This window comes from Balaenoptera physalus (genome assembly GCF_965194825.1).
Source record: "Balaenoptera physalus genome assembly, chromosome: 8".
Classification (NCBI taxonomy): domain Eukaryota; kingdom Metazoa; phylum Chordata; class Mammalia; order Artiodactyla; family Balaenopteridae; genus Balaenoptera; species Balaenoptera physalus.
In genome coordinates this window covers 9,062,480-9,090,466 of record NC_138887.1, presented here as the reverse complement: position 1 = coordinate 9,090,466, position 27,987 = coordinate 9,062,480, and the positions used below count along the sequence as shown (strand labels likewise).

The 27,987-nt window shown below is 57.1% G+C and overlaps 1 protein-coding gene across 12 annotated transcripts; it reads right to left on the bottom strand.

Annotated features, from left to right (window-relative positions):
- Positions 1-304: 304 nt before the first annotated feature.
- Positions 305-27,574, bottom strand: MYO1G (myosin IG). 12 transcript variants are annotated; one of them, XM_082471524.1, is made up of 29 exons: positions 21,713-27,566; positions 21,330-21,378; positions 21,187-21,229; positions 20,574-20,692; positions 20,077-20,171; positions 19,791-19,907; positions 19,531-19,625; positions 15,144-18,800; positions 13,461-13,669; positions 13,192-13,285; positions 12,249-12,414; positions 11,920-11,973; positions 11,089-11,184; positions 10,715-10,834; positions 9,867-10,091; positions 9,628-9,773; positions 9,059-9,173; positions 8,724-8,894; positions 8,448-8,518; positions 7,327-7,401; positions 6,994-7,126; positions 6,142-6,308; positions 5,615-5,822; positions 3,596-3,819; positions 2,884-3,028; positions 2,074-2,178; positions 1,753-1,866; positions 644-798; positions 305-568 (listed from the first exon to the last, which is right to left on the bottom strand). In XM_082471524.1, exons 8-29 carry the CDS (start codon positions 15,233-15,235, stop codon positions 412-414), a joined length of 3,042 nt encoding a protein of 1,013 aa, XP_082327650.1. In that variant the 5' UTR covers positions 15,236-18,800; positions 19,531-19,625; positions 19,791-19,907; positions 20,077-20,171; positions 20,574-20,692; positions 21,187-21,229; positions 21,330-21,378; positions 21,713-27,566; the 3' UTR covers positions 305-411. The 12 variants fall into 12 exon arrangements, with proteins under 12 accessions (XP_082327650.1, XP_082327649.1, XP_082327653.1 ...); XM_082471523.1 differs by lacking the exons at positions 20,574-20,692; positions 21,187-21,229 and adding an exon at positions 18,919-19,022 and having other exon boundaries at positions 21,713-27,570; XM_082471527.1 differs by lacking the exons at positions 19,791-19,907; positions 20,574-20,692; positions 21,187-21,229 and adding an exon at positions 18,919-19,022 and having other exon boundaries at positions 19,531-19,751; positions 21,713-27,574.
- Positions 27,575-27,987: the final 413 nt, after the last annotated feature.

Below are 27,987 nucleotides of genomic sequence, written 5' to 3'. Positions count from 1 at the left end.
GATGCCCATACCCAGCACCGACACAGACAGCAGCTGGGACAGTGTGTGCCCCCAGTGTGTGCTCTGCCCAAGCCCCGTCCGTCCCAAGACGGCCCTGGGACCCCCAAGCTTCCCCAGTGGCCCAACAGGAACAATGGAGTCCTACAGGAGGGGAGGAGAGAGAAAGAGACCAAGGCTCTGGGGACATTTGGAAACCCAAGAGGGGCAGCCTTGGATGCAGGGGTCAGCAGAGGACACTGGGGTGACATTTGCCAAATAGGCGGTGGCTGGAGACTGTCCATCCCCGGACACAAGCCTACGCCCATCACAGACTCAGCGTCCTTTATTGCACAGCGAGACTGTGATCTTTCCCCAGTGTGGGTGCGGGTGGAGAACCCCTCGGCCAAGCCCCGGTGCAGGCGGTAGGCCAGCTCAGCAGCCCGGCCACAGGAGGGTGAAGGCACCGCGGCTGCAGTGGAAATCCGGCTCTGGCTGCTCCGGCTTGGGCTCCACGGAGACCAGGCGCCGAGCCCCGCGCTGGGTCAGGGGGATGCAGTCGGAGACGCGGACCTCCAGGGCGCGGCCCTCCCTGAAGGAGGGAGGTCAGGGTCAGGACGGGCAGGGCTCCGCAGCCCTGCAGCCGCCCCCGCGCCCCGAGACTCACCCCTGGCAGTGCGCGGCCAGCACGCCCACCAGCTCCCCGACGCGGTTGTCCAGCGGCGGCCGGGAGCGGTGCAGACACACCACCAGGTCGTCGTAGCCCCGAGCGTGCAGCACCACCAGCTGGTCCCGCCCGCTGGTCACGCTCAGCCCGGTCACCTGAAGGAGGCAGGGTCTCAGGGTCAGGGGCGCGGCAGGCCCTCCTCCGCAAACCTGCACCCCCCACCCCGCATCCCAGGAGCACAGGCCCGCCCACACGCATCTTCCCCTCTCCAGCACCCCGCCCGCTCCCGACGGACTCTCCCAAGCTCCCCTCCTCTCCCCCAGGCCCCACAGCCCTGCTGTCCCCTCTAGGTCCCCTTCCTCCCTCTCTGGTCCTGCCCATAAAGGGGAGGCTTGGGCAGGGCGCACCGCACACGAGGGCTTTTTGCCCTAATGGAATGTTCTAGATCTGCACAGTCTAACGTGGCACCACTGCTCACCTGTGGCTCTCCAGCACCTGAATGTGCTGGTGCCACTGAGGAGCTGAACTTTTACTTTTCTTTCCTTTTCACTGCATTTAAATAGCCACATGGGTCGTGGGCACCATAGCAGATGGTCCTCCACCCTGACAGTTACAGGGACCCCCAGCCTCAATCCCTGCCCTGGGTTGCCCCTTGGCCTGTGGGAATACGAGCTGCGGCTCCAGGGAGCAAGTGGGTCACAGAACTGGACAGAGGGGTGAAGGGAGGGGACCGGGTCCCACGGGTGGCAGCCACACACTGCAGCCAGGTCCATGTGGCCCAGGTCGGGGAGACCCCCGGGCAGGCACTGGCACAGATGTGGGCAAGGGGGCCATTTGGCATTTCGTTCTGCCAAAGAGTGGAGCAGGAGGGGGCGAGGAGGCCGAGGATGGGGGTCTGGGCCCTACACCCGTGGGGCAACCGGAAGCCTCTGCAGGCTGTTCAGCAGGGGCGCGTGGGGCGGGGGAGGAGTTGCCGTCCTGAGCTGATGCTGAGTTCTAGAAAGCTCCGGCCATCCCAGGTAGGCATGAGGGGAGGGCCCGGCAGTGCCCAGCAGGACACCGGGCCGGCTGGGGCCCCACGGATGCCCCCGCCCCCGCACAGGGCTCACCACGTCCAGGGGCACGGCCCGCATCACCCGGTACTGCCGGCCCGGCTCCAGCTTGTAGAGGTGCCGGTCTGTGAGCAGCAGCGCCCGGTCCCGGCTTTTGTTGAAGCGATTCACCTGCGGGACAGGTGCTCTCGGGGTCACTTGCCTGCCCCAGGGGGCTCCCCAGCAGGTGTGGCCGGTGGCCTCCCCTCCCTGAGGCCACTCTCTCACTGACTGGGCTGGAGCTGACTACTTTTGAAGTTGCAGGATCAGCTGTGAAACGTCTAAGCTAGGCCTGGGCCGGGGCTGCCACGGGCCTGCAGCCCTGCACCCACTGCTCACCTTTCGGACATGGCTGGAGAAGAGCACGGCCCCGAAGCCGTCCTTTTCCCGAAGTGTCTTCAGTCGCTGAGCAAACAGGCCTGAGGCTGTGGGGTTGTCTGTGGCCTGAGGACAGATGGGGCTGCTTGGGATGGGGTCTTGGGACCATGCTTGACTGACAGCAGCTCTCAGGGAATTGGCACAGTTATCCTTGACCTCAGAGAACCTCGTCAGGCCACGCGCCAGCCTCCTGGTGGGTCCACCTGCCACGCTGGCTTCCCTGAAGGCCCACCGCACAGACCCCCTGCAGCCCTGAGGTTCTAGGCACACGTGCCTGTGCCCTCCACACCCACCCACCAGCCCAGCTCCCCACGCCAGGCCTGGGCAGACTGAGAGGTGGAAGGGGCTGGGTGGGACCTCGTTCCTCCATGCCAAGCCACCCACCTGGGCAAACCTCGCGCCCCTGAGGCTTCATTCCCCGCAGAATGGGGCCAGGGGGCGGCTCACAGCACCCGTGTGGGCCAAGGGGGGCCATGGCATGGAGTCAGGGGGCTGTGCCTAAGAAGGGGGGTCTGTGCCGGAGAATGGGGGTGCTGACCTGAAAACACAGGAAAGCAAATGGGAGTAGGGCAGAGGGGGAGGTGCTGAGTAAAGCCCAGGCTAGCTGGTTCTGGGTGAAAACCCTTGAACTTCAGAGGCCAGGGGCAGGAACAGAGGGGTACAGCCCACAGGACAGCCAGGCCCAGGGAGAGGACAGCTGAGGCGGACATGGGCAAGGTTTCAGCCTTGAGCCCCTCCTTGGCACCCAGACCCCGCAGCCCTGACACTTACGGAGGACAAGTAGTCCCGGGCCCAGGCCCGCCGGCAGCCCCAGTCCTGTCGCAGCTCCTGCAGGGCCGCCATGGCGGCCACCTTGGCCTTGATCTGAGCCATGTCTGAAGGGGGGATGTTCTTCACCAGCTGCCGGGCCCGCCACCTGGAGAGGGCCAGGTGGTCAGACGGACCCCTGTGCAGGCCTCACCCTTCCCTACTCCTGGTTGTGCCCCTTTTCCTGAGAACACACGTTAGTGCCTTTTCATGTCCCTTCCCCCACAGGATAAAGCCAAGCCCCTCAGCCAGGCACTAGCCACCCGCTGTGTCCCAGCCTCCCTGGTCTCAGTGGAAGGTGGCCTCTCCTGCTCTGAGCACGCTGGTTGCCCTTCACACCTCTCCTAAAGAACTCCTACTCAGCCTTCAAAGCCCTGCTCAGTTGCAGAGTTTCCCCCACTTCTAGCTCTGACCCACCAACCTCCCTGCAAGCCTCTAGCAAGGAGATGGAGGCCTGCATCCCCTCCAGATGTCCAGAATGGTGCTGGGGACATTAGGAATCTGCCAGCGGCCGTGGGGTGTGGGCAGCCAGCTGATGTGCACAGCCCCCTGTTTTCCTGCTTATCCAATGGGACCACCTGTCTCCTGGCTAGCACCAAGGGGTTCAGATGGCCCGGTCCGGGTGTTCATTGGGCTCTAGCTGAGTGGAAAAGAGTGAGGGGCAGAGGGCGAGTACCTGCAGAAGAGCGCCTGGCAGATGTCCTGGAAAGGCTGCAGCACAGCAGGGGGCGGCGGCCACACAAGGTCACGGCCGTAGAGCGGGGGCTGCCGTGCAGCCTGGAATCGCCGCTGCATCTCTGACAGGTGAGCGCGCACCTTGTGCCTCCGGAACCAGCGCATGATGGTGTAGATGGCCCTCAGTCGCCGGCAGTGCCGCCTGGCCAGCGTGCCCCGCCATGCCTGGGGGGCCAGTGGGAGGTGGTGCTCCGTTAGGCCCTGCCAGGCCCCGCCTCCCTCACCTTAGGAGACCCCAAAATGGAGGGGTACCCCGAGAATGTAACCATCAAAACCCAGACTGAAGATCCTACAAGGCAAGCGGCCCAGCGAACCCACAGATTAAAAGAGACTTAAGCAACGTGTAGACCCTGAGTTGAACAGACTGAGGACACGACTGGGGACGTGTGGTTATTGCCTGGACAGGACAGCAGCAAGTCAGTGTGAGCTTTCTAAATCCTGTTTCTGTGATGGTATTGGGTCATGTTCTTAAAAAAAAACCCCTGTGTGTTACAGGAGATAACAGAGGTAACAATGAAATGCAGTGTGTCGTCCTTAGTTGGATTCTGGGTTTTTAAAAGATGTAATGGGGGACTTCCCTGGTGGCGCAGTGGTTAAGAATCCGCCTGCCAATGCAGGGGACATGGGTTCGATCCCTGGGTCAAGAAGGTCCACATTCTGCGGAGCAACTAAGCCCGCATGCCACGCCTACTGAAGCCCGCGCGCCTAGAGCCCGTGCTCCGCAACAAGAGAAGCCACCGTGGTGAGAAGCCCGCATACCGCAACGAAGAGTAGCCCCCGTTCGCCGCAACTAGAGAAAGCCCGTGTGCAGCAGCAAAGACCCAATGCAGCCAAAAAAAATAATAAAATAAAAAAATAATAATAAAATAAAAATAAAAAAATAAAAGATGTAATGGGTCATAGTGGGACCCTTTCAGAAATTTAAATATGGCCTACATATTAGACATTCAGATGCATAGAATATATTTTATCAGTGTTAGGTTTCTTTTTTTTTTTGGCCATGCCCTGCATCATGCGGGATCTTAGTTCCCCCACCAGAGATGGAACCCGTGCCCCATGCAGTGGAAGCGCAGAGTCTTAACCACTGCACCGCCAGGGAACTCCCAGTGTCGGGCTTCTTGAATGTGCTAATGTCAGTGTGGTTATAAAGGGGGATGACCTTGTTCTTAGGATATGCCTGCTGAAGGATTTAGGGATGTCATTACTTTATATGGTTTGGGAAAAAATACAAATATACGCGTATGTGAGTATCTGTATGTGCATATGGAGAAAGAGAGATAGAGACAGAGAGACAGAGACAGGGTGCGGGGGGGAGGGGAGAACATAATTGGAGCAATCCAGGTGAATAGTAGTCATTGTACGAATCTTTCCACTTTTCTGTAGGTTTGAAATGTTAAAAATAAAAAGTTATGGGGAGAGGTGGGAGAATCCTTATCCTTTGGGAAGACATACTGAAATGATTATAAATGAAATGATTTGCTTCAAAATAACCAGGATAGAGGTGTGATGTCTACCCAAAACCACGTTGGTCATGTGACGTGGTTGACACAGGGCAGTAGGCGTGTGGGAATATATAGCACACCATTCTGCACGCTTTTCTCCAGGTCTGAAATCTTTCAGAATAAATGGAAGAAAAGAAGGAAAAAAGAAAGGAAGGAAGGAAGCCAGATTCCTGAATGTCTTGTTTTGAGCACCTGGGCCTGAGGCTGGTGGCCACAGAACAGAGGTGACCCCAACAACATCCACACTTTTCGCTTAAGTCAGTTTCAGTGTCGGTTTGTCACCTGCGAGCGGGGGCTCCCCCGGTACTTGGAAGTGTGCCTGTGCTCCCCTCAGTGCACGCACGTCCCCCCAACTCCGGGTGAGACACACCCATCTCTCCCCTCCCCCCAGGTAACGCACAGCTCTCTCCTTCCCATCCTCCCACACCCTGCCTGGTGGCCGTCCAGCCCCGCCGCACCTTCTGTAGCAGCAGCACGATGATGGGGATGAGACACGCGCGGCTCTGCTCCAGCGTGACCAGCGTCCGGGGCGAACGGATGAAGAGCTTGCTGTGGCCGAAGGCCACGTCCCCCTGCAGCCCGTGCTGCTCCAGGAGGGCGCTCACGGCCGCCCTATCGGAGCCCAGCAGGTGGTTGGGCCACGTGTACTCACAGGTCATCTTGTACCTGTCACAGAAGGACCGTGGGGTCCCAGGGGTCCCAGACCCTGGGGAGGAGTGAGGACCCGCCCCGCCTTGACTCGCCCCGCCCCAGGCCACGCCCACTCCAGCGCCACGCCCACACCCTCCCTGCCGATCCCACGCAGCCCATCCCCGCCCCGCCCCACCCCGTGTGTCACAGGAGGGACCTCGGTGACTGTCAGTGCCCTGAGGTCAGCAGCGTGCAGGCTCCCGCCCTGAAGTCTGAAAAGCGCCCACCGCTTTGGGCACCCGCGGCCCGCTGCTGGAACCCCTCAAGGACACGCCCCTAGGGGAGGGGGCCGTACCTGAGCAGGAATCGAGAATAGGGCTGGCGGGAAGCGAAGCCGGCCCTGCGGACTCTCACGTTCTCCAGCAGCCCCAGGTATGCGACCTGGTGGCGACAGTGGCCCTCGTCCAGCTTCGCGGCCACTTTGTCCTCGTTGGGCTTGATGCAGCGGACGTAGAAGGGCTCCTGTGGGGACAAAGGACACTCGGAGAGGCCAGTGTCACGGCCCTACAGTCACCCGGCAGGGGCAGCAAGCGAGCTGTCTCCATCCTCCCGCGCTGCCGTGTGTGTGGGGAAGAGGCTCTCAGGGGGAAGGGGAGGCTGAGGGCCCAAGGGCAGGCCGAAGGCTGAGGCCAGGAGGAGACTGGGGATGAGGGGTGGCGGGCAGCATGGGACCTGGGAGCCCAGTGTTGGGTGCGGGCAGGAGGCTGGCCCAGAGCCAGGGTCTGACCGGGCAGCAAAGCCCCTTAGCCCTTCCTTTCGCTTCCCAGAGGCCCTGCTGAGTCTCTGGATATTCTGTTGTCCTTCCACTGCCCCCTCTGACTTTGCGCCCCAAGCTCTGCAAGGTGCTCGTGCCACTTTCCTGTCCCTGTGGCCCCAGCTTCCAGAAGCTAACCCCGTATCTGGGCAGGACCAGGGCTGGGTCAACCCAAGCTCTGAGCAAGGTCTCCCCCAGCCCATCCCCAAGAGGCAACGAGGCCAGGGGAAGGCTGCTGGGACCCTGCATTTACTCAAGCCTCCGCCTGGTCCAGGGCATCTTAACCTGTGCAGCGGCTGGTCCCTCCCTGCTGGAGAGGGTGTGGCTCGCAGCAGAGAGGAAACAGAAGGATCCGGAAGGATCCAGGCTCAGGGTGGGGTTGGGGGGCCGTACCTTGGAGGCCAGGTTTTCCACCAGGGCCACCATGGAGTTCTTGAAGAGTGTGCCGGCTGTCAGGGGGCGCTTGGTCACCTCCGTGATGTCCTGCTGCCCATCTGGCCACATGGCCCGCAGGGTGGGGTCCGTGCTGTGGACACAGGCTGCATGGCCAGCCGCCCTCCAGGACAGCCCGCACCCCAGCCTGGCCATTTGTAAGCTTCATGGCCTCAGCTTTGACCCTCAGGCTGTCTGTGAGCATCAGACCGGAGTGTCTGAAGTCCCTTCCAGCCAGAGCCCCTGGGCCCTCGCCCTCTGGTGCCCACATGCATGCCCACAGGTCCTGCTCACCTGTTATACAGCAGCCGCTTGAAGTCCTGGAAGAGGGAGTCTCTGTTCTTGTCAATGAAGCCCTCCGCCGAGTACCTGGTTGGGGGGGACAGGGCCACTGAGGAGACGGGGCCCTCGGACGGCCCCCAGCGTGCCCCTCCCCCTCCTCCCACCTGGTCAGCCTCTCTTCCTTCCTCCTCACGTGCTCCTCTTCCTTCCCCTCTCCTTTCTGTCTTCCCTCTCATCACATAAGACCTCCTCCCTCAGAAGTTTCTCTCCTGAAAGATGCCAAATGTCGCATCACTGAATCCTGGCTCTAGCACATACATGCGGTGTGACCTGACCTAGGGCAAGTTACTTAAACTCTCTGTGCCTCAACAGAGACCACAAGCTCAGAACAGTGCCTACTGAGTTTCCAAAAATATCGGGCGATTGCAATTACAACCAGGAACTCCTGAGTCATGGGTCTGTTTTGTTCCGGTGGCACTGAGAACCTCAGGTTCATCGTCTCGTCCTTTAACTGTTAGAAAGCTCAGCACTAAAATCTTGGCTTCACTTGCAGCTCCTAGAAAGGCTCAAGGCCATGGGATCTGACTTCTGGTGGCTTCGTCTTTTGGACTCATTTCTTCTCCTTGCGAAGGACACGTTGGACACTTGTGCCTCTCTCTGTGTCACCTCAGATCCACATCGGGGTGAGGTGAGTGGCAGAGAAATTAATAATAATCACGGCCACTCCTGGAAGACACCTGGGGCCTCGGTACTCAGTGTGTGGCCCGAGGACCCGCAATGTCCATCTGGCCTGGGAGCTTGTTAGAAACACAGCCTCTCGCCCCTCTGCTCCTCCTCGCTGGCCTGCACCTTGATGTGCAGGCTTTGCTCAAAGCGTGATAAGAACTGGCCCTGGGCTAGGAGCAGAGGTCCACCCTGGCTGCACCTCGGACTCTCTAGCCCCTCTCCCAGAAATGGGCGTTTTTTTAAAAGCTTCCCAGAAGATTCTATGATGCAGCCAGGGCTGAGAATCGCTATCTTAAAAGCCCCAATGTATGCTTTTTACTTGTGAATCTGGTGAGGGCATATTTTCAGCGCCTTAAAAAGGGGAGGGGGCAGAGGGGGGGACCAGACGCTCAGTGGGGGGCCCTTACATGACATCCCCTGCATAGTGCTTGATCCGGAAGTCTCGGCCAAACTCCATGGTCTTGTCTGTGGGGCAGAGCTATGGGCGGGGGCAGGCCAGGTCAAGGCACAGAAGGTGTGGGGGGATCTGGGGTAGGGGGGGACAGTCCTGCAGAGAAGGCTGAGCCACCGCCAAGGACCCCCCACCCCCAAGACAGGCAGCGTGGCACCCGTGGCGCCCTTTCCAGGGCTGGGACCAGCCGGGGGTGCACAGGGCGGGGGCGACCGCAGGGGCGGAGGGGCACCTGGCGGCTGGTGTAGTGTGGGTGGTGGCGGTGGTGCGTGTCCAGGGTCTGCAGGAAGATCCGGTCGGTGATGGGGCCCGCGGTGCTGCAGGCCTCATCCAGCACAGCCAGGATGCCCCGGTGGGGCCGCTCCACCAGGTCCACGATGGTGGCGTTGTTGAAGTACTCCACCTGCGGGAGGGCAAGCAGGGCAGCTCCCGAGCCCCGTCCGGCCTCTCACCCGAGTTCCTGCCCGGAGCCCGCTCCCTCCAGCCCTCCCCTGCACACACCCGCCCGCCCAGCGCCACGCCTCTCCCTCCAGGGCCCGAGGTGTGCAGGACGGCCCCGGCACTCACGCTCTGCCAGGCGATGCCCTCCCGCTCGTATTCCTCCTGCTCCTGCTTCAGGATGAGCTGGATGAAGAGCTGCTGCAGCTTCTCGTTGCAGTAATTGATGCAGAACTGCTCGAAGCTGGGAGCAGAGGGGCCGTTGAGAGTCCTGCCTCGACCGCCCACCGCAGGGCTTTTGCTCCATGGGGAGCGAGCGCAACAAACGGCAGGCTTCCCCGCAAATAGATCCCCTGAGGTTTGCCTGAGGGGCTGGTGCCAGGCGCCCCGAGTGGACTCTCTGTCGGGGAGCATCTCCCGCTCCGGGCCGCTCTTTTACCCGCCTGCCCCCAAGTCCAGCACGCACGCCCTGGAGTGGATCTGGGAGTCCCAGCGAGGGGAAGTGAGCCGAGATCTTGCCTTCCCAGGCACCAGTGGACGGCGGCACAGCTGAGGCTGGCTTGAAGGCACGAGCCTGGGGCCAGGGACCGACCGGCACCGACGCCGGACCCCCTGCTCCCCAGCCCAGCCGAGCTCCCCAGGACTAAGGCGGCCCTAGAGGGTGGGCGGGGTCAGGGTGTGGTGGCAGGGCTACCCACCTGTTGACAGGGAACACCTCGAAGCCGTAGATGTCCAGCACGCCAATGACTGTGTCCTTGCCGTCGCGCCGGGGGTCCCGGTCCCGGGGTTCCATGACACGGTTGATCCGGTCCACCACCCACTCAAACAGCCGCTGGTACACTGCCTGGGAAGAGGCCAGGAGCCAGCTGCCTCTGACTGCCTCTGGCCCCGTCTCCTCCGGGAAGGCCTCCAGGTTGCCCCCCCACCCCCAGGGCACCTTGGCACAGGCGTCCCGGGCATAGCTGGCCTCGGCCGCAGTGTGGCCCTTCTCGATGAGTTCCCTGCCTCCCGAGGCCACGGTGCGAGCCAGCAGGCAGCGCAGCACCATCCCCCGGGGTGTGGCCGTCAGCTCAGCCACGTGGTCCACCAGCACCTCATCAGTCACCGCCAGGCGCCTCTGCTCCAGACTGCCCTCCTCCAGCTCCACAAACTTGATGTTTCCCTGGTGACGCGGGAACCATGAAGAGGCAGGCTCCGCGTCTCAGAGGAGCCTGCTGCACCCCTCTGCCCCCAGAGGGCCGGGGGAGGCGGGGACGCGGGGTACAGTAGAGCTTGGCTTCTACCACATACACAGCCAGAGAGAGAGAGGGGAGCGCTTCCTGGAGCACGCCAGAGCCTTCCCCAAGGCTTCCCACCCGAACGTCATGTGAGTGGTCCCACTGCATCCTTCTGTGGCCGGCTATGTGCTACCCACTCCTCATGCTTCCTCAGAGAGAACTAAGGCTCAGAGGCGCTGAGTAACCTGCCCAAGGCCACACAGCTCTTAGGTGACAGAAGCAAAAGGCCGGTCTGCATGTGCTCAGCTTTACTGAGCCCAGACTGCCCTTGCCTGCTAAGTCTGGGCTGATCTACCAGACAAGGACCAGGCCCATTCTGGGCATTCAGGGCCCACGGCTTAGGGCCCGGCCTGTGGGAACCCATAGCCAAAGCAACTCAGTTTCAGCAGAGGGAGAAGTGGGCCAGTAACATGGCTGGGTTGTCAGAGGCCAGTCTCGTCCTCCTGGGGAGGCGCCCGGCCTGGGCACCACATGGGGCAATGGCCGCAGAGCCCACAGCCAGGCTCACCAGGTGCAGAATGGCGGCCAGGATCCGGTGCACGGAGGCCACCTCCTCAGGACTGAAGCCGATCACCCGCATGGCCTCCGTCACCGCCTGGTGGTGGCTCTTCTCGTCGCTGTCCAAGACCTGGGGGAGAAAGGGCTCAGCACCCCAGTGCCACGCTGAGCCTCGAGTCCCCTGTCCCAGTGCGCATGCTCACCCACTGCACCCCCATCCCGGCGCTGAGCCCGATTCCTCCAACTGAAAGCCTGCCGAGTCAGGCCCCACCAGTCCCGCTGAGCCATGCACACCGCCCTGGGCCCTGCTGAAGTCACTGGCCACCAGCACCAGGGCCCTGGGACTAAGCGTGATTAGAGCCTGGGCTCCCTGCCCCGACTCACACTGAGCCCCGCCCCCTGGCGGGTGAAATTATACAGCGCAGGGTTTCTCTGCAGGTGCAGTTCTTGCAGCTCCTTGTCCTCACAGCCCCGCAGCACCTGGAGGACCCGACACCCCTCCGTTAGGCCCCTGAGCTCCAAAGACCCCACCCACGTACGCAGGACAAACAGACGCGTCCTCCAGCCACCGCTGACCCAACAAATTCATGGTGTGGGTCAGCACAGTGATGGTGTGGACACCGCCTGAGCCCAGGGAGAACCTACTTCTAGGTCAGATACTGTGTAGACACCACACCTATCCAGGGAAAGACCACTTCAGTGGTCAGACATGGTGTAGATACCACCTGAGTCCACAGAGACCCACTTCAGAGGTCAGACACATTGCAGACATTGCCTGTGTCCTGGGAGGACCTACTTCAGTGATCAGACACGCTGTAGACACTGCCAATGTCCAGGCAGACACACTTCGGTGAGTCAGAAAGAATGTAGATACCACCCAAGTCCAAGGAGATCCCGCCTCAGTGGGCCAAACATGGTGTAACCGCCTGAGTCCAGGGAGACACCACCTCAGTGGGTCTAACCCAGTGTAGACACTATCAGTGTCCAGAATCCACCTCGGTGTCAGACATGGTGTGGACACTGCCCTGCCCGCGTCCAGGGGGACCCCACGTCAGAGTCAGATGGGGTGTACACACAGCCATGTCCAGGGAGCTCCCACCGCAGTAGGGGCAGGGCCGGGGCGAAGGCATGGAGGGAGAGGGGAGGGAAAGGGACTGTGGGTGGGGCAACCAGAAGGCCTTCCCTGCAGGTCTCCCCCTGCCTGCTTTGGCTCACCTGGTAGAAGGCATGGAAGTTCCTCTCGCCCACGTGCTGCTTGAGGACCCGAGACTGAGGAGAGAGGAGCAGCTGGACCGAGGCCCGGATGCTGGCCCCACCGCAGGGGACCTGTCCCAGAGCCCCCGGGGCAGTGCAGGGAGGGGTGGTGGCTGACCTGGCTACAGAGGGAGCCCCGCCCGGTGAAGCTGGGACATCCGGGAAGGTAGCTTCCTGCCCCCAGGGTGCCAGGCCTGGGAGGCTCGGCGTGGTGGGGCAGCTCTGCCTGGTCCCCCCGAGGGAGGCCTTTGTGCGGCCCATCTGCCCAGGGTCTCGGTAGTAAGGCCCACCTTCTCCAGCAGGTAGCTGTGGATGTGTCCCCCCACGGGGTCTCCTTTGAAGTCAAAGTTGATGTCCATGTACTTGCCGAAGCGGCTGGAGTTGTGGTTGCGGTTGGTGCGAGCGTTGCCGAAGGCCTCCAGCACGCAGGTGGACTTGAGCAGCACGTCCTTGACTCTGCGTGGGGCAGAGGGGCCGAGGGGCTATAACGCAAAGACCTCGCGCTGGGGACTGTGCCCGGGTCCAGCATCCCCGTCTGAGGCTTCCCCATCACAGGAGGAGAGGGAGCCTGAGGGCCTGGCCTCACCCTGCGCTGCCCCTTGCAGGCCTTTGCCTCTGAGATGCTGGGAAAGGCACCCGCAGGGGGCTCACGCAGGTTGCCCTGTAAAGCCTTGCGCCTTGAAAGGCATTGGCCCTGCCTTCCCAGACCAAAGCTGCAGCCCAGTGAGGAGCTGGGTCTGGACCCTCGGCGCCAGCCATGTGTGCTTGGGAACTTCCATCGCTGTTCCCACCCCACTCCTGCCCCGAACCCCACCTTACCCCACCTCAACAGGAAGAGCCGGGGCTCCCGCATAGGAAGCTGCTCCTACAAATCCCCGCTGGTGAGCAGCTGGCAGGCAGGTGGGCCCTGGGTTCCGGGTTCCCGACCCAAACCCTGACACCCGGCCTGGCATCCTGGGCCTTCCTGACGGGCCAGCCAACTTTTCCACTTCCATCAGGTCCCGGTGAGGGCCCAGCACCCGTCTGTTGGCCCTCTGCACCTCACTCCCTTCCTGTCCCTAGAGGAAGGGCACCCACATGCTGGGCCTCGCCTCTCCTTGTGTCGAGAGGTCCGGGCTGCGGCTCACCTGGAGACTTGCTGACAGCCACTGAACTTGGCCTGAGCCGGGCTCCATTGTGTCTCTTGCCCCCCATCAGGCATGAGGCCCCTCCCCACCCGCTCCCCACCCTCACCTCTCCACCTCGGCCCTCTGGCTAGGGTTGGTGACGGCAGCGATGTATTGCATGATGTGCTTGCTGGCTTCTGTCTTCCCTGCCCCACTCTCCCCTGCCGGAAAGAAGGACAGTCAGACAGAATTTCTGGCTGCTCCCCCTTAACCAGCTCCTGGTGCCCATCCCCACTCCCAGGTGCTCCAATCACCTCCCCATCGTTGACAGATGAAAACACTGGGGCCCAGGGAGGCTGTGAGCCAGAGCCTGGGCCCTGGCTGCAGGGCAGGTACCTGAGATAACAATGCAGGTATCCCTGGACCGTTGCTTCATTGCCCTGTAGGCAGCGTTGGCCACAGCGTACAGGTGGGGCGGCCGCTCATAGAGCTCGCGGCCCTGGTACCTGGCGATGGCCTCGGGCCCGTACAGGGGCAGCTCCTGGTAGGGGTTCACGGACACCAGCACCTCACCGATGTACGTGTAAATGCGGCCCTTCTCGAACCTGGCACAGGCAGGGTCAGTCCTCAGTGCTCAGGGCCTCAGGGACACACACCTAGGTCCCGGGGCATTGGGCCCAGGCGGGAAGCCTTGGGGCCCTGGCCCACCCGCAGGGCTGAGAGTAGACGAGGGAGTTGGGGGGAGAGGGGGTGCCGGCTGACTTGAGCCTTCCTGGTGCCGTTTGCCGGGAGTCGCACCCCACACGAGGTAGTGGTGGGATCCAAGCTGCTCTCCACGGGGATCCTGATGTCACGGGAATCATGACTACCCACTTTATTAAGGAACTGACTTGCCCGAGGCCTTGCTGGGCAAGGCAGAGCTGGCAGCGTGGGAAACTGGGTTGAGGACCGGGAGGAGACGGGGGTGGGAGGCAGAGGGAGGGGCCTCCAGCTGTTTCCTTCTCAAGACCTGGGCGGGGACCCAGAAGCAGAAGCGACCCAGCCCAGCCCCACCCAGACAGCAGGGACTGGGAGGGGTGCCACCACCCTCCCCCCGGGCACTTCCTCAGACTTCTTGACCCTTCCCTTCAGGAACCTAGCCACCCAGAAGGGTGCCTGTGTCCATCATCCCTCTCTTGACTCTCCTGCCCTAGGAGGAGCACTGGCCCGCCTGCACCTGCTGCCCTGACGACCCGCCCTGCCCCTGACAGCCTGTCCCGGGTTCCTCTTCCTCAGCTGCCTCGGACGCGGACGCGGGAGTTCCCTGGCTTGGCTCCCTGCACACCCGGGACCTGCTGGAGACAGACTCTCTCATCTGCAAGCTGTGTGGCCCCAGGCTCAGGGTTCCATCATTAATACGGAGATGGTAATACCTGTCTCAGAAGCTAGTTTATAGGAATGAAGTGAAGTCATGCTTAGCTCTCTGCCCCATACAAAAGAGAAGCTCATTTCCTGTCTGACTCTCCATCCCACAGCCCTGGCCTCGGCTCAGGGCCCGCCCGTGCCTGACTTCAGCAATCTGGGGTCAGTGGGACCTGTTCCCAAGCTCTGCACAGTCACCTTCTCCCCCTGGCTGTCCAGGGATGAAGCCAGCTCCTGGTGCCACCCCATGTCACCACCAACTCCTCCCTGCCCTCTGCCCTCCGGCAAATAGGGCCCCGTGTCACTTCTACCAGCCACACCCTGAAGCACCCCACATGCCCCCGAGAGTGTTATCTCAGCTTGCCCACCTGCACCCCCCAGGGTGGGCCCTGACCACTTCCCTTGGAGCCCCCAGGGCCCAGCACAGCCCCACAAGGGGGATGGAGCATCCAGCCGGTCCGGGGGCCTGGCACCTGCCGGGAGGAGGGGTCAGGAGGCACCTGGGCTGTGTGGGAGGCCCGGGTCTGGGAAGCCTGCTCTAGCACCGGCTGGTTGCCCTGGCCCTGAGGCCACGGTCCTTCCTGTCCCGACGTCCCCCTGCGGTCACCCAGACAGCGGGCTGGCAGAGACCAGCGGGGGTGGGGATGGGGAGAAGGGGAGCCCCTGCCCGAGGTCTACCTGAGCTTCAGGTTCTCCATGAAGTCTTCCATGGTCACTTGGTCCAAAAGCACAAAGTCGGGCTTGCCGCACTCAGGGCCTTCGTCCTCCATCGCGCCGCGGGAAGCACCCAGGCCAGGTTGCCCCGACCTTCCTGTGCAGAGCAGCTCAGGGAGGGGGTGCTCTCGCACAGGCCCAGCCCTCCCTCCCGCAGCCGCGTGGTGAAGTAGGAAGTGGGTTCTTGTGGCCCCAGGGAGGGGTTGCCTTCCCTGCTTGCCGTCCCCTCCCAAGGGGCTCTGACCCCTGCTTCCTGGTTCCCCTCAGGGCGTGCCTAACGGTCGAGGCGGTCAAGGAAACGCCGACCCTCTGTGATCTCACCCTCGCCCCAAGCAGCGGAGTCTCTGCAGTCCCCAGCCCTGCTGCATCGAGTCACCGGCAGGACTGTGAGGAGGGCTTTCTTGACGTGGTGGCGGCCACAAAACCCGTCAACTCTCAGACCTCAACACTAGGCGGATTTTTGGGTAGGTACATTGCACCTTGATAAAAGGTGAACAAATGCTGATACCCAGGCCTTTGGGGCAGGAGCCTAGGCAGTAATCCTTCCAAGTGTGACCACGCTGCGATGTGAACCACAAAGCCAGCTTCCAGGCTTAGCCCGCCACAGCCACGGGGCTGGTGGTCTGGGTTCGTCATGCTGAGACCCAGTCTTGCCATTGGTCCAGGCTTCTGGATGTTTCCCAGAAGCGTCCTTTGTGTCCTCGGGGCCCACCTGCCTGTCCCTCTAGTAGTGAGGACCAGGAGCCCTCCTGTCCCACCTTGGTCCTCACCTCCCAGACGTGTGGCCTCACTTCTCTCCGTTGAGCAGGCGGGCCCTTTACAAGTGGCCAGACGGGCCAGCTCAGACTTCGACCACATGGCATCCGGGTTGGGGACGTGGGGCGGTTCTCTCTCATCCCTCCCCTTGCACAGGGAGGACAGCGTATTTCCCAGCTTTGAGTCATCCGTGTAGTACCTTTGGGATTCTCTACTCAAAAAGCTAGTTTATTTAAGAACTGTCTTTCAGTCAAGTCATTTTTTTTTTTTTACCTGAATGAATAAAAGAATTTATTCTGTGACATTTAGGGTCTAGACTAGAATAAAATTTTTGGTTCATTTTAGCTCGAGACTAGAATAAAATTTCTAACCAAGTGTGATCAAAAGTCTCTCTTTTTTTTTAAAGTTTTATTGGAGAATAGTTGCTTTATAATGTTGTGTTAGTTTCTACTGTACAGCAAAGTGAATCAGCTACACGTATACATATATCCCCTTTTTTGGATTTCCTTCCCATTTAGGTCACCACAGGGCATTGAGTGGAGTTCCCTGTGCTATACAGTAGGTCCTCATCAATCAACTCACTTTTCAAACTCTGAAACATTGTTTGATATGCACGGGTTTTTTTCCTTCAAATACTTTAAAACGAATACATATCTAATGAAATTGTAAAGTACTTATTTTCAAATGCCTGATAAAACCAAGCCTCACAGCACTGCGCCCCATTGTTCTGAGGGGACCCTCCCGTCGGGACCAGGCTTTGGCTCCATCCTGCGCCAGGCCTGGGGCTTCTCTTGAGCAAATTCTGGTCAAGTTTCATCCTCCCAATCTCTGAAGACCCCCTTCGCACCCCCTGCCTCTTTGGCTGGTGCTTTTGAAGGGTTTTCCAAACCAAAGCTCAGGAGTACCTGGGGAGTTCTCACGGAGCCTCAAGGTTTCACTTCCCCAACCTCTGGGCCAGGGGTTTGCATTAAATTAACAAGTGAAAAAAATGATGCGGCTGTTCCAGTGAAACTTGAGACATTGAAACCTGAACTCGATAAAATTTTCCCGTCATGGGACTTCCCTGGTGTCCCTGGTGGCGCAGTGGTTAAGAATCCACCTGCAGGGGACATGGGTTCGAGCCCTGGTCTGGGAAGATCCCACATGTGACGGAGCAACTAAGCCCGTGCACCACAACTACTGAGCCTGCGCTCTAGAGCCTGTGAGCCGCAACTACTGAAGCTCACAAGCCTAGAGCCCGTGCTCCGCAACAAGAGAAACCACCGCAGTGAGAAGCCTGCGCACCACAACGAAGAGAAGTCCCCACTTGCCACAACTAGAGAAAGCCTGCGTGCAGCAATGCAAAAACCCAACACAGCCAAAGCCAAAAAAAAAAAAAAAAAAGAAAGCTTAAAAAAAAACATTTCACGTCACGTCAAAAAATAGCTTTCTTTGGGGTTTTTTTTTTCTACGTAAAGATGTCAAGACGGTTCTGAGGTTGGGGATTGGCCCGTGGGTTAACCAGTCCCAGCTTTAGACCCTGCTACTGTGTGGCCCTGCACTTAACTGCAGTCAGGACTGTGCTCTCCACGCTGACAGCTTGCACAAAGGATTTGCCACCCAGTGCCTCATTTATCTATGAGGCCAGTGACGGCACACCAGAAATCCTTCCCCCTCCTGGGTCTGGCTGGACCTCTGGGTCTGCTGGTCTCAGGCAGGACAAATGGTGGCCCTATACGCAGCTTCCCCGGGGTAGGGTCTGACAAGTTGGGGCACAGTGACAGGTGGCACAAACAGGCGGTCAAGTGAGGATGGAAGGCCAGCAGGGAGGTGCCCCTGGGGGCTGAGGGCGGCAGTCTCACTCTCATGATCTGATCTAGGTCGATTTCAAGATGCCGCCGTCTGTCCAGTGCCTTCGACGGCCCCTCACTCTGGCTCCCCTTGCTGGTGCCACTGCCCTCTGTAGCAGGTCCCCAGTCCCTTTGTTTCTCAGTTCCCCTACACAACGGCACCCACTTTAGGATTTGCTTTTACTTCCACCTCATCTCAGAGCATACATACTGTTGGGTTAGTTGCAGGGAAGGGCCCTGCAAAGGTGCCCTGGAGCGTCATGTACCCACAAAGGCCACACAGCTCACCCTCTGACGGTGCTCGTGAGAAGCTCTACCTCTCACTCTTCCTCATCTGCTCGGGAGGCTGTCAGGAGCGTTTCCCCTGGTATCCGGTTCTGAGCTGTGAGGCTTTCTGCCCCTGCCCCTTCAGGGTGTAGCTGCAGTGACTCACGGTGCAGGGACCTTTGGGTACTTTTCCATTCACAACATCACTAACAAACTAAACGTGGCTCACTGAATCTTTTCTAGCTCAGTCAGCCTTGGCCTAACCTGCTGACATTCCTTGAAAAGGTCACGACGTTGAGCTAAATGGGCTTCCACTGTGAAGTTATTTATCAAATGAAATAGATCATGAGGGTGCACCACTCATCCTAAAAGTATCGATCCACACACTGTGGACTCAACACTGTGGTGTGTAACCGAGTCTGACCCACGCTGGTGAGGAGCACAAATGACAGAGAACGCCATCAAGCCAGTGGAAGCTACTCCAGGATTGGTGCCCTACCACCCACTCTGCAGTCTCAAAAGCAATGGGAGTGGGAGACACCCCAGGGGCCCCCTCAAACTTGGCTGAAACTCCTTCAGGGAGCGGAGGGCCCTCCTCCTCTTTGTACCTAACATATGGAAAACAGAAACAGAGGCTGGACTGAACTACAAATTTTACACCGTTTTATTAAATATCCCTTGTTTCTCATTCAGGAGATGTCAGAGGGGCCTGGGTCCTGATGTACTGTGAAGATCCTTGTTCTGGAAGCAGACAACATGGCACCCAAACCTGGGGTCAGAGAAGGTCAGTCAGACATGCACACCTGGCCCTGAGCCACCCACACCTCAGCTGGGCCAAGAACCAGAAATTCCTGACTCCTGGAAGGGGAGCAAGTGAGGATTTGAACCTGCTCAGAGAGCTGTGGTGCAAAGGCCTGGGTTCAAATTCTGCTGCACCTTCACCAGGTGTGTCAATGTGGGCAGGCCACCACCTCAGTTCCCACTTGCTCATCTATAAAAACAAGGAAACAACTTGGAGGCCTGCTGTTAAAATAAAGTGACGTGAGGATACAGCCAGGGATTGCTGTAATTGCCAACTGCTACTGAGTGGCAATAAACAGAAATGAACCTGAGTTCCCACTCCTGACTCCACCATGCGCTAAGAGGCCTCTGCGACAGAGACTTAGTAGTAGCCCACCCTTTCCAGGCTGACACACCACTGACCTAGGAGATTCTGGGGGAAGAGGCTGCAGGTTGAATCCAAAACCACAAAGGCAATCAAAATGCCATGCCAAAGAATCAGAGCTCCACGAGTCTAGATAGTAGACAACTATCTGTCCACAAAACAGTCTCGGGAGCTTAAAGACAATTCATCTTTCTGAGACTCAATCACCCGACTTACAATATGGGAAGGTAAGAATAAATGGATGGTTTTGAACCTCTTGACAAGGGGACTTATGGAAAATTAACATATAAAATGGAAGTGAAGTGATTTGCTAGGCCAGACCCTGCATACTTACCACTGCAGAGTCCCCAGAAGAACCTGTCATCCACGGAAGGGATCATCTCTCAGGTGTCTTCTAGCTCTCACATCCTGGGATTTCTGCTGCTGAAGCTGGAACAGGAACACAGGGCAGAGTCTGTTGGGGGTTGGGAGGCTGTGCTGTCAGGAACTGTGAAGGGTCTGACATACCCCCCCAGCAATGGCACGTGACAAGGTAGCCCATCAGTTACATGGAAGCTGGTAGGAGACACAAAGCAAAGACAGTTGATTATTCACCACAGCAGTAGGAAGAGAGAGCACCAGCGTTCTCCACCAGCCCCACTTCCCACCGGGTGACACAAGGGGAGCCAGAAGGCACTCACAATGCAGTGGCTGCATCACAGAAAAGGCACCCTGCGCACAGGAAAGCCAAATCGTTTACAGTCGACAGTGGGCAGGCCTGCTCTCTGCTCTGGAAGTACTACCTCGTACATGCCCAGGCTGTCTATTTGAACATCTTTGAAAAGAAAGTCAAAGGGCAGCCAGCGCCTCGCTGCTAGGACTGCAGAACCACGAGACTCACCGACAAGTGTCCCGACGGCAGCCCCAGGAGACTGGTGTGTTCAGCATTTGCACTTGGACTGAAGAGAGAGATCCGAATCTGCTAGAAGCCTTGACCTTCAAGGGAGAAGGTGCGGTGTGACCCCCGGCGTCCAGGAGCATAGGAGCTGTGCTGCCCTGCTATGACCACGCTGGCCACATCCCTGCCTGTACCCCACAGCCCTCGCCCCAAGGCAAGGCCCAATGGCATTTCCCTAGAACCAAAACTTCCTACCCGCTTCTGGATTCCATTCCTCCCTCCCTCCATTCCACCGACGCAGAATTTAGCCTTTGGTTCTCTTTGGTTTACCGGCAAATGGTAATGTCCCACAGGGCAGGGCCCATCCCTATCATTCCTTTCTACTCTTTATTCCCTGCTGCGGGTCTAACTCCACCTTTACCACTCCCTCTAAGCTTCACTTTCAACTTCTGTAAGGCTTCTGTTTGAAGGATATAATAAAATAATACAGCAAAATTTACCACAAGCCTGGAACAGAGCAAACACCCAAAATCCAAAACGACTTCAGCAAAGATATCAACGTTCTCTAATCTGCACGGTGCAATATAGTAGCCGCTTGCCAAATGTGGCTACTCAGCATCTAAAAATGTAGGTAGTGGGAATGAAAAACTGAGTTTTAAATTTAACCATATGTGTCAAGTGGTCACCACATCAGACAGTGCAGATCTGTATGCTGCCCAGCACACCAGATAGGGAAGGCAGCAGGCAATTGTCTGAAATTTCTATAACCTTGCTCTGGATGGAGCAGGGCAAGGCCTCAAACCGTTTCAAAATTTTTCTTGCAAGCACTGTAGGAATGCACAGGGTCACTGCAGACCCAAGCACGCTGGAGGCTTGCAGCCCACATTCCTTCCAGCCCCTGAAGCTCTGGACAGACAGCCGTACTCCTACTGAGCACCAGACGGGACCAGAAACTGGGAGAAGAGATCACGGGTTGAATTAGGCCTACTTGGGTTTACCCACTGGACACAGATAACTGACAAAATCCAGAGAGCAATCCCTTCTGGCTCAGGGAGTAAGGGAAGGAGCCTTGGGAGAGGCAGCTTACGACCCTGTAAATATCCTTATCATCACCTCATTACACAAAATCGCCTTTTCTTCCACAGTCTTCTCAGAACTGTAGACCATGACACAAAAGTTGACTAGATCCGGATTTTTCCCCACGAAATAATGGTGGAGAAGAACTGCGGGCCCACTTCCGGGTTAGTGTCACTTACCAGGCCATCTTACAGATCATCTGCTGCGGAGCAGTAGAAGGCCGTCCACCTGGAGGGGGCACGGGGTCAGCTCAAGCAAGGTCTCGTGTCGCCTCCCTAGTTCTCGCCCCTTGGGAGGCTATACCCACGAGCCCATTCCCCCTGGCGCTGCCTGCCAAGGCCGCATGTGTACTCCGAACGGGACCCTCAGAAGCTCGGTTAGAACCACACTCCTGTTTCCCCTCCAACCGCAGGACGGAACGGCCTGGGCCGAGCACCCGCAACGATCACCGGACCGACGGGGCCAAGCGCGGAATAACTCGGAGACGGCGCGCTCGCTCCAACTGGGCCCGGCGCCCCGCACCTCGCACCCCAGCAAGGCCCCCACGCCCTACAACCCTCACCTGGCCTCAGCAGATGGCAGGCACCACCTGGGACCCTTGATGGCACTGGATGGCCACGACCCCCAGGAGCAGCCTCACCCGAATTGCCACCCACGGGTGCAGCCGCGCACGCTCCCGCCTGCATCCTCCGGCCGCCCGCTGGCAGACGCACGTGGCGTCACGTGACCCGCGCGGCCCTGGGAGATGACGTCACGAGGGGCGCCAGGGCGAGGCTGGGTGCGCGTTAGCTGCGCCCCTCGGTAGTCCCTTGTGAGGCCGAGAGCGGAAGTCTAGTAAACCGGGGGAGGCGGGGCGCGCCGCGTTCCTGTTACCCCCGGGCTGGGCTGGGGGACCCAGGAAGGCGGGGAAGTGGGCCTCGTAAAGGTACAGGGTACGGCAGCCAGCGGGGAGCTGGGCGCGGCAGGCTGGTGAGAAGCTGGACGCTTGGTCCTGTTCAAAATAGGGGAAGACACCCCCTTGGCTTTTAGAATTGAATTCTCTGCTCTTTTCAAAGGAATGTCAATCCCTAATGGCTAAATAAGCCCACGGCTAGTCTCACGACTCAGCATTGTTTCCCAAGGGCCTGGGAACACTCTTTCTGAAATGTTATTGTCAAGGGGGAGAAACTCTGATCTCCCAGTGTCCTGGGAGGCTAAGGGCCCACTTGTCACCTGACTCCAAATTGCCCTTAACTATATGGAAGAGTGGGGTTTCTTTCTGTGTTTGCGTCCCTTTTAACTGTGGTGCGCATCACATTCTGGCTTTTCTTTCCCTTCTGTCTTTGTGGAGAGGTTCTCTGGGTTGGGAGGAAATTTGGGGTTTAAATATATTTCTTCCACGCAGGCAGAGGAAAGCGCATTGTAAGGTACTGAGACTGGGAAGGGCGTGGCTTGTTGGAAATACAGCTAAGTATTAACAGGATTGTAGAGTCTTCTCCATGAGGAGCAATGGATAAGAACTACATATTCGAAGGTCTTGAATATAAGGCTACGAAAGCAAGAACTTGGTTCTGTAAAGAAAAGCAGAGCAATACTTGAAACTCATATTTTATGTATAGCACCTAGTAAATACATTCAAGCAGTTTATAGTATACAAATCCCATTATTTTGTTAAATGTCATCACACAGATAGGGTGGGAACAGATTGCTGACATGGAGACTAACATTCACCCAAAGAGGTTAAGTGGCTTGCTCAAGATCTCATAGATGGCTAGGGCTTGTTTTATCTCAGATCACTGCTCTGTCCATTCTATCACTCTGCCATGATGTAATCGAGAGAACCAGGAAAGTAACTGGTTATGGAGGGTCAGAACATGGGTGTGACAGTGTGAGTGTCTACGTGTGACCAAGAAAGGTTGGCTTGCCAAGGACTAAAAGAGAAAAGCTTTTTTCTGAGATGATAACCAACAAAATTCACTAGAAAGGGGAAGATGTTCCATGGAAACTTTTATCCAAGTAATAAAAAAGGATGCCAAAACATTAAAAACCACATAATCAAAGCTCAATTGCCTTATACTAGGAGGCTGCATGAGACTGGCACAAAGAGAGACAGACCTGTCAGCAATTTCTTAAGTACTTATCAGGATATTGAAAAGAACTTTTTCTAAAACCACATCTCCAAAGAGTAACTCCATTATTCTTCCAAGCCAATTGGGATGTATGCCTGGAAAGAAAATGAGAAATTTGGCTCTGAAAGAATACATAGAAAGCAATAGGGGCTTCCCCAGTGGCTCAGCGGTTGAGAATCTGCCTGCCAATACAGGGGACACGGGTTCGATCCCTGGTCCAGGAAGATCCCACATGCCACGGAGCAACTAAGCCCGTGCACCACAACTCCTGAGCCTGTGCTCTAGAGCCCGCAAGCCACAACTACTGAGCCCACGTGCCACAACTACTGAAGCCCGTGAAGCTAGAGCCCGTGCTCCGCAACAAGAGAAGCCACCGCAGTGAGAAGCCCATGCACCACAATGAAGAGTAGCCCCTGCTCGCCTCAACTAGAGAAAGCCTGCACGCAGCAACAAAGACCCAACGCAGCCATAAATAAATAAATTTTTAAAAAAAGAAGGTAATAAGCAAGGAGGTATCAAAGTAGGGCTTACAAGGTTTCTTTCACCAGAGGCACACAGGGTGGCTCTACTTCCAAGGGGTCATTATGATTTAGCATTGGTTTGGTCCATTATCATTTACAGGCCTGGAAACTGGATATTATAAATGCATTGAGAATTCACTTGAATCAACTCTAAAGAAATTCTTTTCTTCACTAAGTCAATACTGGATTTGTCACATACACAGCACGGTATGAAGTATTGCATGGCATATGTCGAAGAACAACTCAGAGACATCTAGGTAGTTATTTGCTAGCTATTTAGTTCTCGATGGGTGAGAGGGACAAAAAGGAAAAAGCTGCAGTCAGCCTTGGGAACAGTGAAAAGATTCACTTAAAAAAAATAAAGAGCTGGAATCTAGTAAAGATGTGAGTCCAGGAAACTGTCTTTGAACAGGTCAACTGAGGGTAAATTTTCAGTATTTCAGGGATTTCTCGAAAACTCTAGCTAGGAAGCATCTGTACGAAGCTGTCTCCAGGTGATGTCAGTGCCTTTCCATCTTAGTCTGGCCTGGTGCACATCATTCCTCTCATTAGAACTCTCAGATACAACGAGGAATCCCACACAGTCCCTATCTTTACAGGAACTTAACGATCTAGTACAGGGATGTCCTAACATGGTTAACATCAGAGACATATGAATAAAGTGCTTTGGGAGCGGGGGAGGAAAAAATTTCATCCAAAGATTTAGTGGAAGAGGTGATACTTGAGCTAGGTGATAAAATCTAACAGGTAAGTCCACCAGGGACAAACCAGGTGCCCAACAAAGTTTGTTTTATTAATCTGCTGCAAGAAGGGAGAATCCCAGGGAATTCTGGGCTGCCTCTCATTACAAGAGTAGAAAAGGGGTTTTGTAAGGTTTGGGATTGCACTGAATAATTCTGAGAGGAGAGGAGAGGGGAAGTGAGGATCAGCTCTAGATTGCTGCTTTCATGCAGTGCAGGCAGTTTAGTAACTGGGTCCCAGTCATTTTTGTTCATGGAATGGGGCCACAGAGCAGGCAAGGGAAGTAAGTGGTAAGAAAGCAGTAACCACGAAAAAGAAGGAGGCTGTTGGGACACTTTACAGCCGAGGTGTGACCTTGGCAGAAATATTGTTCTCAATTAACACTGCAGCTAGCCTTATGTCTGTTACGAGAGACTGACTACACAGACAGTGGTCCGACCATTATAAAAATAGCATTCTGACCCACAAACCGCAGCAACCAGCCCAGGGAACCAACCCCTTCTCTACAGTAGCCAGCCCAGGAAGCTGGCTGTTGTTAAGTCAGACTTGGGGGGAGTCAGACTGCTACCTCTAGTGACAATCCAGGAAAGCAAATGATAACCTCCAAGCAAGCCAAATGGCCAGAACTTGGTCAATAATTTACAGCTTCCCTAATTTTTGTTCCCACTTCTAAATTAGGACCAACCAGTGAAAGCCCTACACAGTCCTCCAATCAATCGCATGGATACCCCACTTCTAGGTAGCCCACCTCCGGCCTCCCCAGGCCACACCCCCGACTTTTTCACTAGGAAGCTCTCCCACTCCTCTGCCTGCCTTTGGGTCTCTGCCAGATGCACGTGATGGTGGCTGACTCCTTCACTACAGCCAGCTCTGAACAAACAGCCTTTGCCCATTCTCATTTAGTGGGTTCTCCTTTATTTCCAAAATTATCACCATCTGATTATTAGTAGGCAAAATGTTACTTGAAGCCTGGACTTGTGTGTGTGGAAATGAGGCAAAGGCGTTCTAATGGGTAGGAGCAGCCTGAGGAGAGTCAGCCTAGGATCAGGTTGTGAAAAAATAGGGAATACATATATTAGTCTCTACCCCTGGTTCCTAGCACAGAGCTCCCACATCGCTTGAAATTTCCTGGGTGAAAGGAATGTCTTTGTTCTAATGAGGCAACTCTGGGTGGGCTCCTGGATGGTTCCTGGATGGGAGCTGGTCACCAGAAAGACCATGATTAGGAGCTTGAAATTTTCAGCCCCACCTCCCCATCCTCCAGAGACAAAATGGAGTTAATAATTGATCATGCCTATATGATGAAGTCTCCATAAAATTCCAGTAGTATGGGGTTCAGAGATCTTCTAGGTTGGTGAACACGTGGTGGGGGGGCTGGGAGAATGGTGTGTTCAGAAGACAGCTCTATACCCCTTCCCACATACCTTACCCTAAGCACCTCTTTTATTTGTATGTTTATCTGTATCTTTATCATATCCTCTTATAATAAACTGGTAAACAGTAAGTAAAGTGTTTTCCTGAGTTCTGTGAGCCATTCTAGCATATTAATTGCACCCAAGGAGGGAGTCCTGGGAACCTCCAATTTATAGCTGGTCAGAAGCACAGGTAACAACCTGGACTTTAAATTGTCATCTGAAGTGGGGGGCAGGGCAGTCTTATGGGACTGAGCCCTTAACCGGTGAATCTGATGCTCTCTACAGGTAGATATTGTCAGAATTGATTTAAAGTGTAGGACGGGACTTCCCTGGTGGCGCAGTGGTTAAGAAGCAGCCTACCAATGCAGGGGACGTGGGTTCGATCCCTGGTCTGGGAAGATCCCACATGCCGTGGAGCAACTAAGCCCGCGCACCACAACTACTGAAGCCCGTGAGCCTAGAGCCCATGCTCCGCAATAAGAGAAGCCACCACAATGAGAAGCCCACGCACCGCAACTAGGGAAAGCCCACGCGCAGCAATGAAGGCCCAATGTAGCCTAAATAAATGAATAAAATAAAAACAAATAGTAGGTATAAGGAGCAGCTACTGTTCTGAGGGCTGAGTGTCTAGGGAAGACCCCCTTCCCCCTCCTCCCAGGGCTGAGGGCCAGACTTTGTTGGAGAGAGAATAGCTACAGCTCACCGAATGGCAGAGAAGTGCTGGCAGAACTGGCTGAAGTCCACCCTCTGGAAAACTGTTCATGGAGGTGTCTTGCTGACCACTCGGAGATAAAACTTCCCAACATGGGTGCTGGAGGAATCTGCCGGCTACTGGGTACTGGGTACTGCTGGCAGCCCCGCACTGCAGAGCCAGGTGCTTCGGAGAACCCAGAGCTGGAGAAGCTACCCTTGATGTAGGGAGGTAGGCGCTTCAGAGGCCTCTTTCTGCAGGTGCCTGCCGAGAAAGCTCACCGGAACCAGGTGGCAAAGCCCCTTCCTCCTGCACTGCCTCCCAGCAGTTTCTCCTGGCAAAGCTTCACACTGGGCCACCTGGCAAAGGAGGAATGCTCAAAGGGCCCAGCTCCATCCCGCGAAGAGAAATGAGAGTGAATGTGGAGCTGAGAGACAATCTATTGACCACTGGCACAGGAGACAGTACTCTTAAAAAAAAAATCAATTGAGACAAATACTGGCTTGGTGTCAGTTTACATTCTAGCTGTGCTGCAAGGTTCTTACTGCCAGCTTAGTCTAGTGGCAAAATAGTGGGACTGCTGCTGCTGACTCCAGTTTGCAGTGTGCTTTTGGGCAAACCAACCCTTTGGGACTCATCTGTAAAAGGTGGCACTTATTTCTAAGTGACTGTTAAGGTTCCACGTTTTTTTCGGATAGGGTCCGGACGGGCTCGCTGTTGTATTTAAACTTTCCTGACGGGTTTGCCTAAGGAAGTCTGACATTGGAACAGACGAAGTCTTAGCAAAAAGCCTCACCGTGGCCGCAGGAATGGAAGGCAAAGGGAGAAAAGAAAAGGGAGTGGGTCCTACGCCCCTTCCCCAAGGCCCGGCTCCTCCGGGAGGCCCCGCCTTCGGTTTCCCGCAGGCCACGCCCTCCTATTCTCGCCGGCCACTCCCATCCACGGCCCCGCCCCTTTTGTCAGCCCCACCTTCCCCTCCCACAGGCCCCCTCCCACAGGCCCCCTCCTGTAGCCCCACAGCCCACCCTCTTCCCGTCCTCCTCTTCCCCACAGGTTCCACCCCTCCCACCGGCCCTGTCCTCCGCTTCCTGTCGGCCTGAGCTCCCTGTCCCTGAGCGCCAGGCAGGCTGGGAAGTTGGCTGCTGTAAAGATGGCGGCAGAATTGAAAAGCTGGAGCAGCTCCCTTGGCCCTGAGGGTCCGGGAGGGTGGGCTGAAGGCGGGGCAGGAGCGCTCCGGCCCTCCCTGCAGGGCGTGGGGCGGGATTGGGGCGCGACAGGCGCGCTCCCGCGGCCCTGAAGGGGTGGGGAGGGCAGGCGCGTTCTCGGCCGCTCACAAGGGTTGGGGGCGGGGCGTGTGGGCC

Excerpts from the sequence above, each read along its gene's own strand:
- MYO1G (XM_082471527.1), bottom strand. The coding sequence starts at position 15,235 with ATGGAGGACGAAGGCCCTGAGTGCGGCAAGCCCGACTTTGTGCTTTTG. Across the intron at positions 9,174-9,627 it reads GAGGTGTTCCCTGTCAACAG|CTTCGAGCAGTTCTGCATCA; the intron begins GTGGGTAGCCCT and ends CTCTGCTCCCAG. Across the intron at positions 1,867-2,073 it reads TCTCCAGCCATGTCCGAAAG|GTGAATCGCTTCAACAAAAG; the intron begins GTGAGCAGTGGG and ends CCTGTCCCGCAG.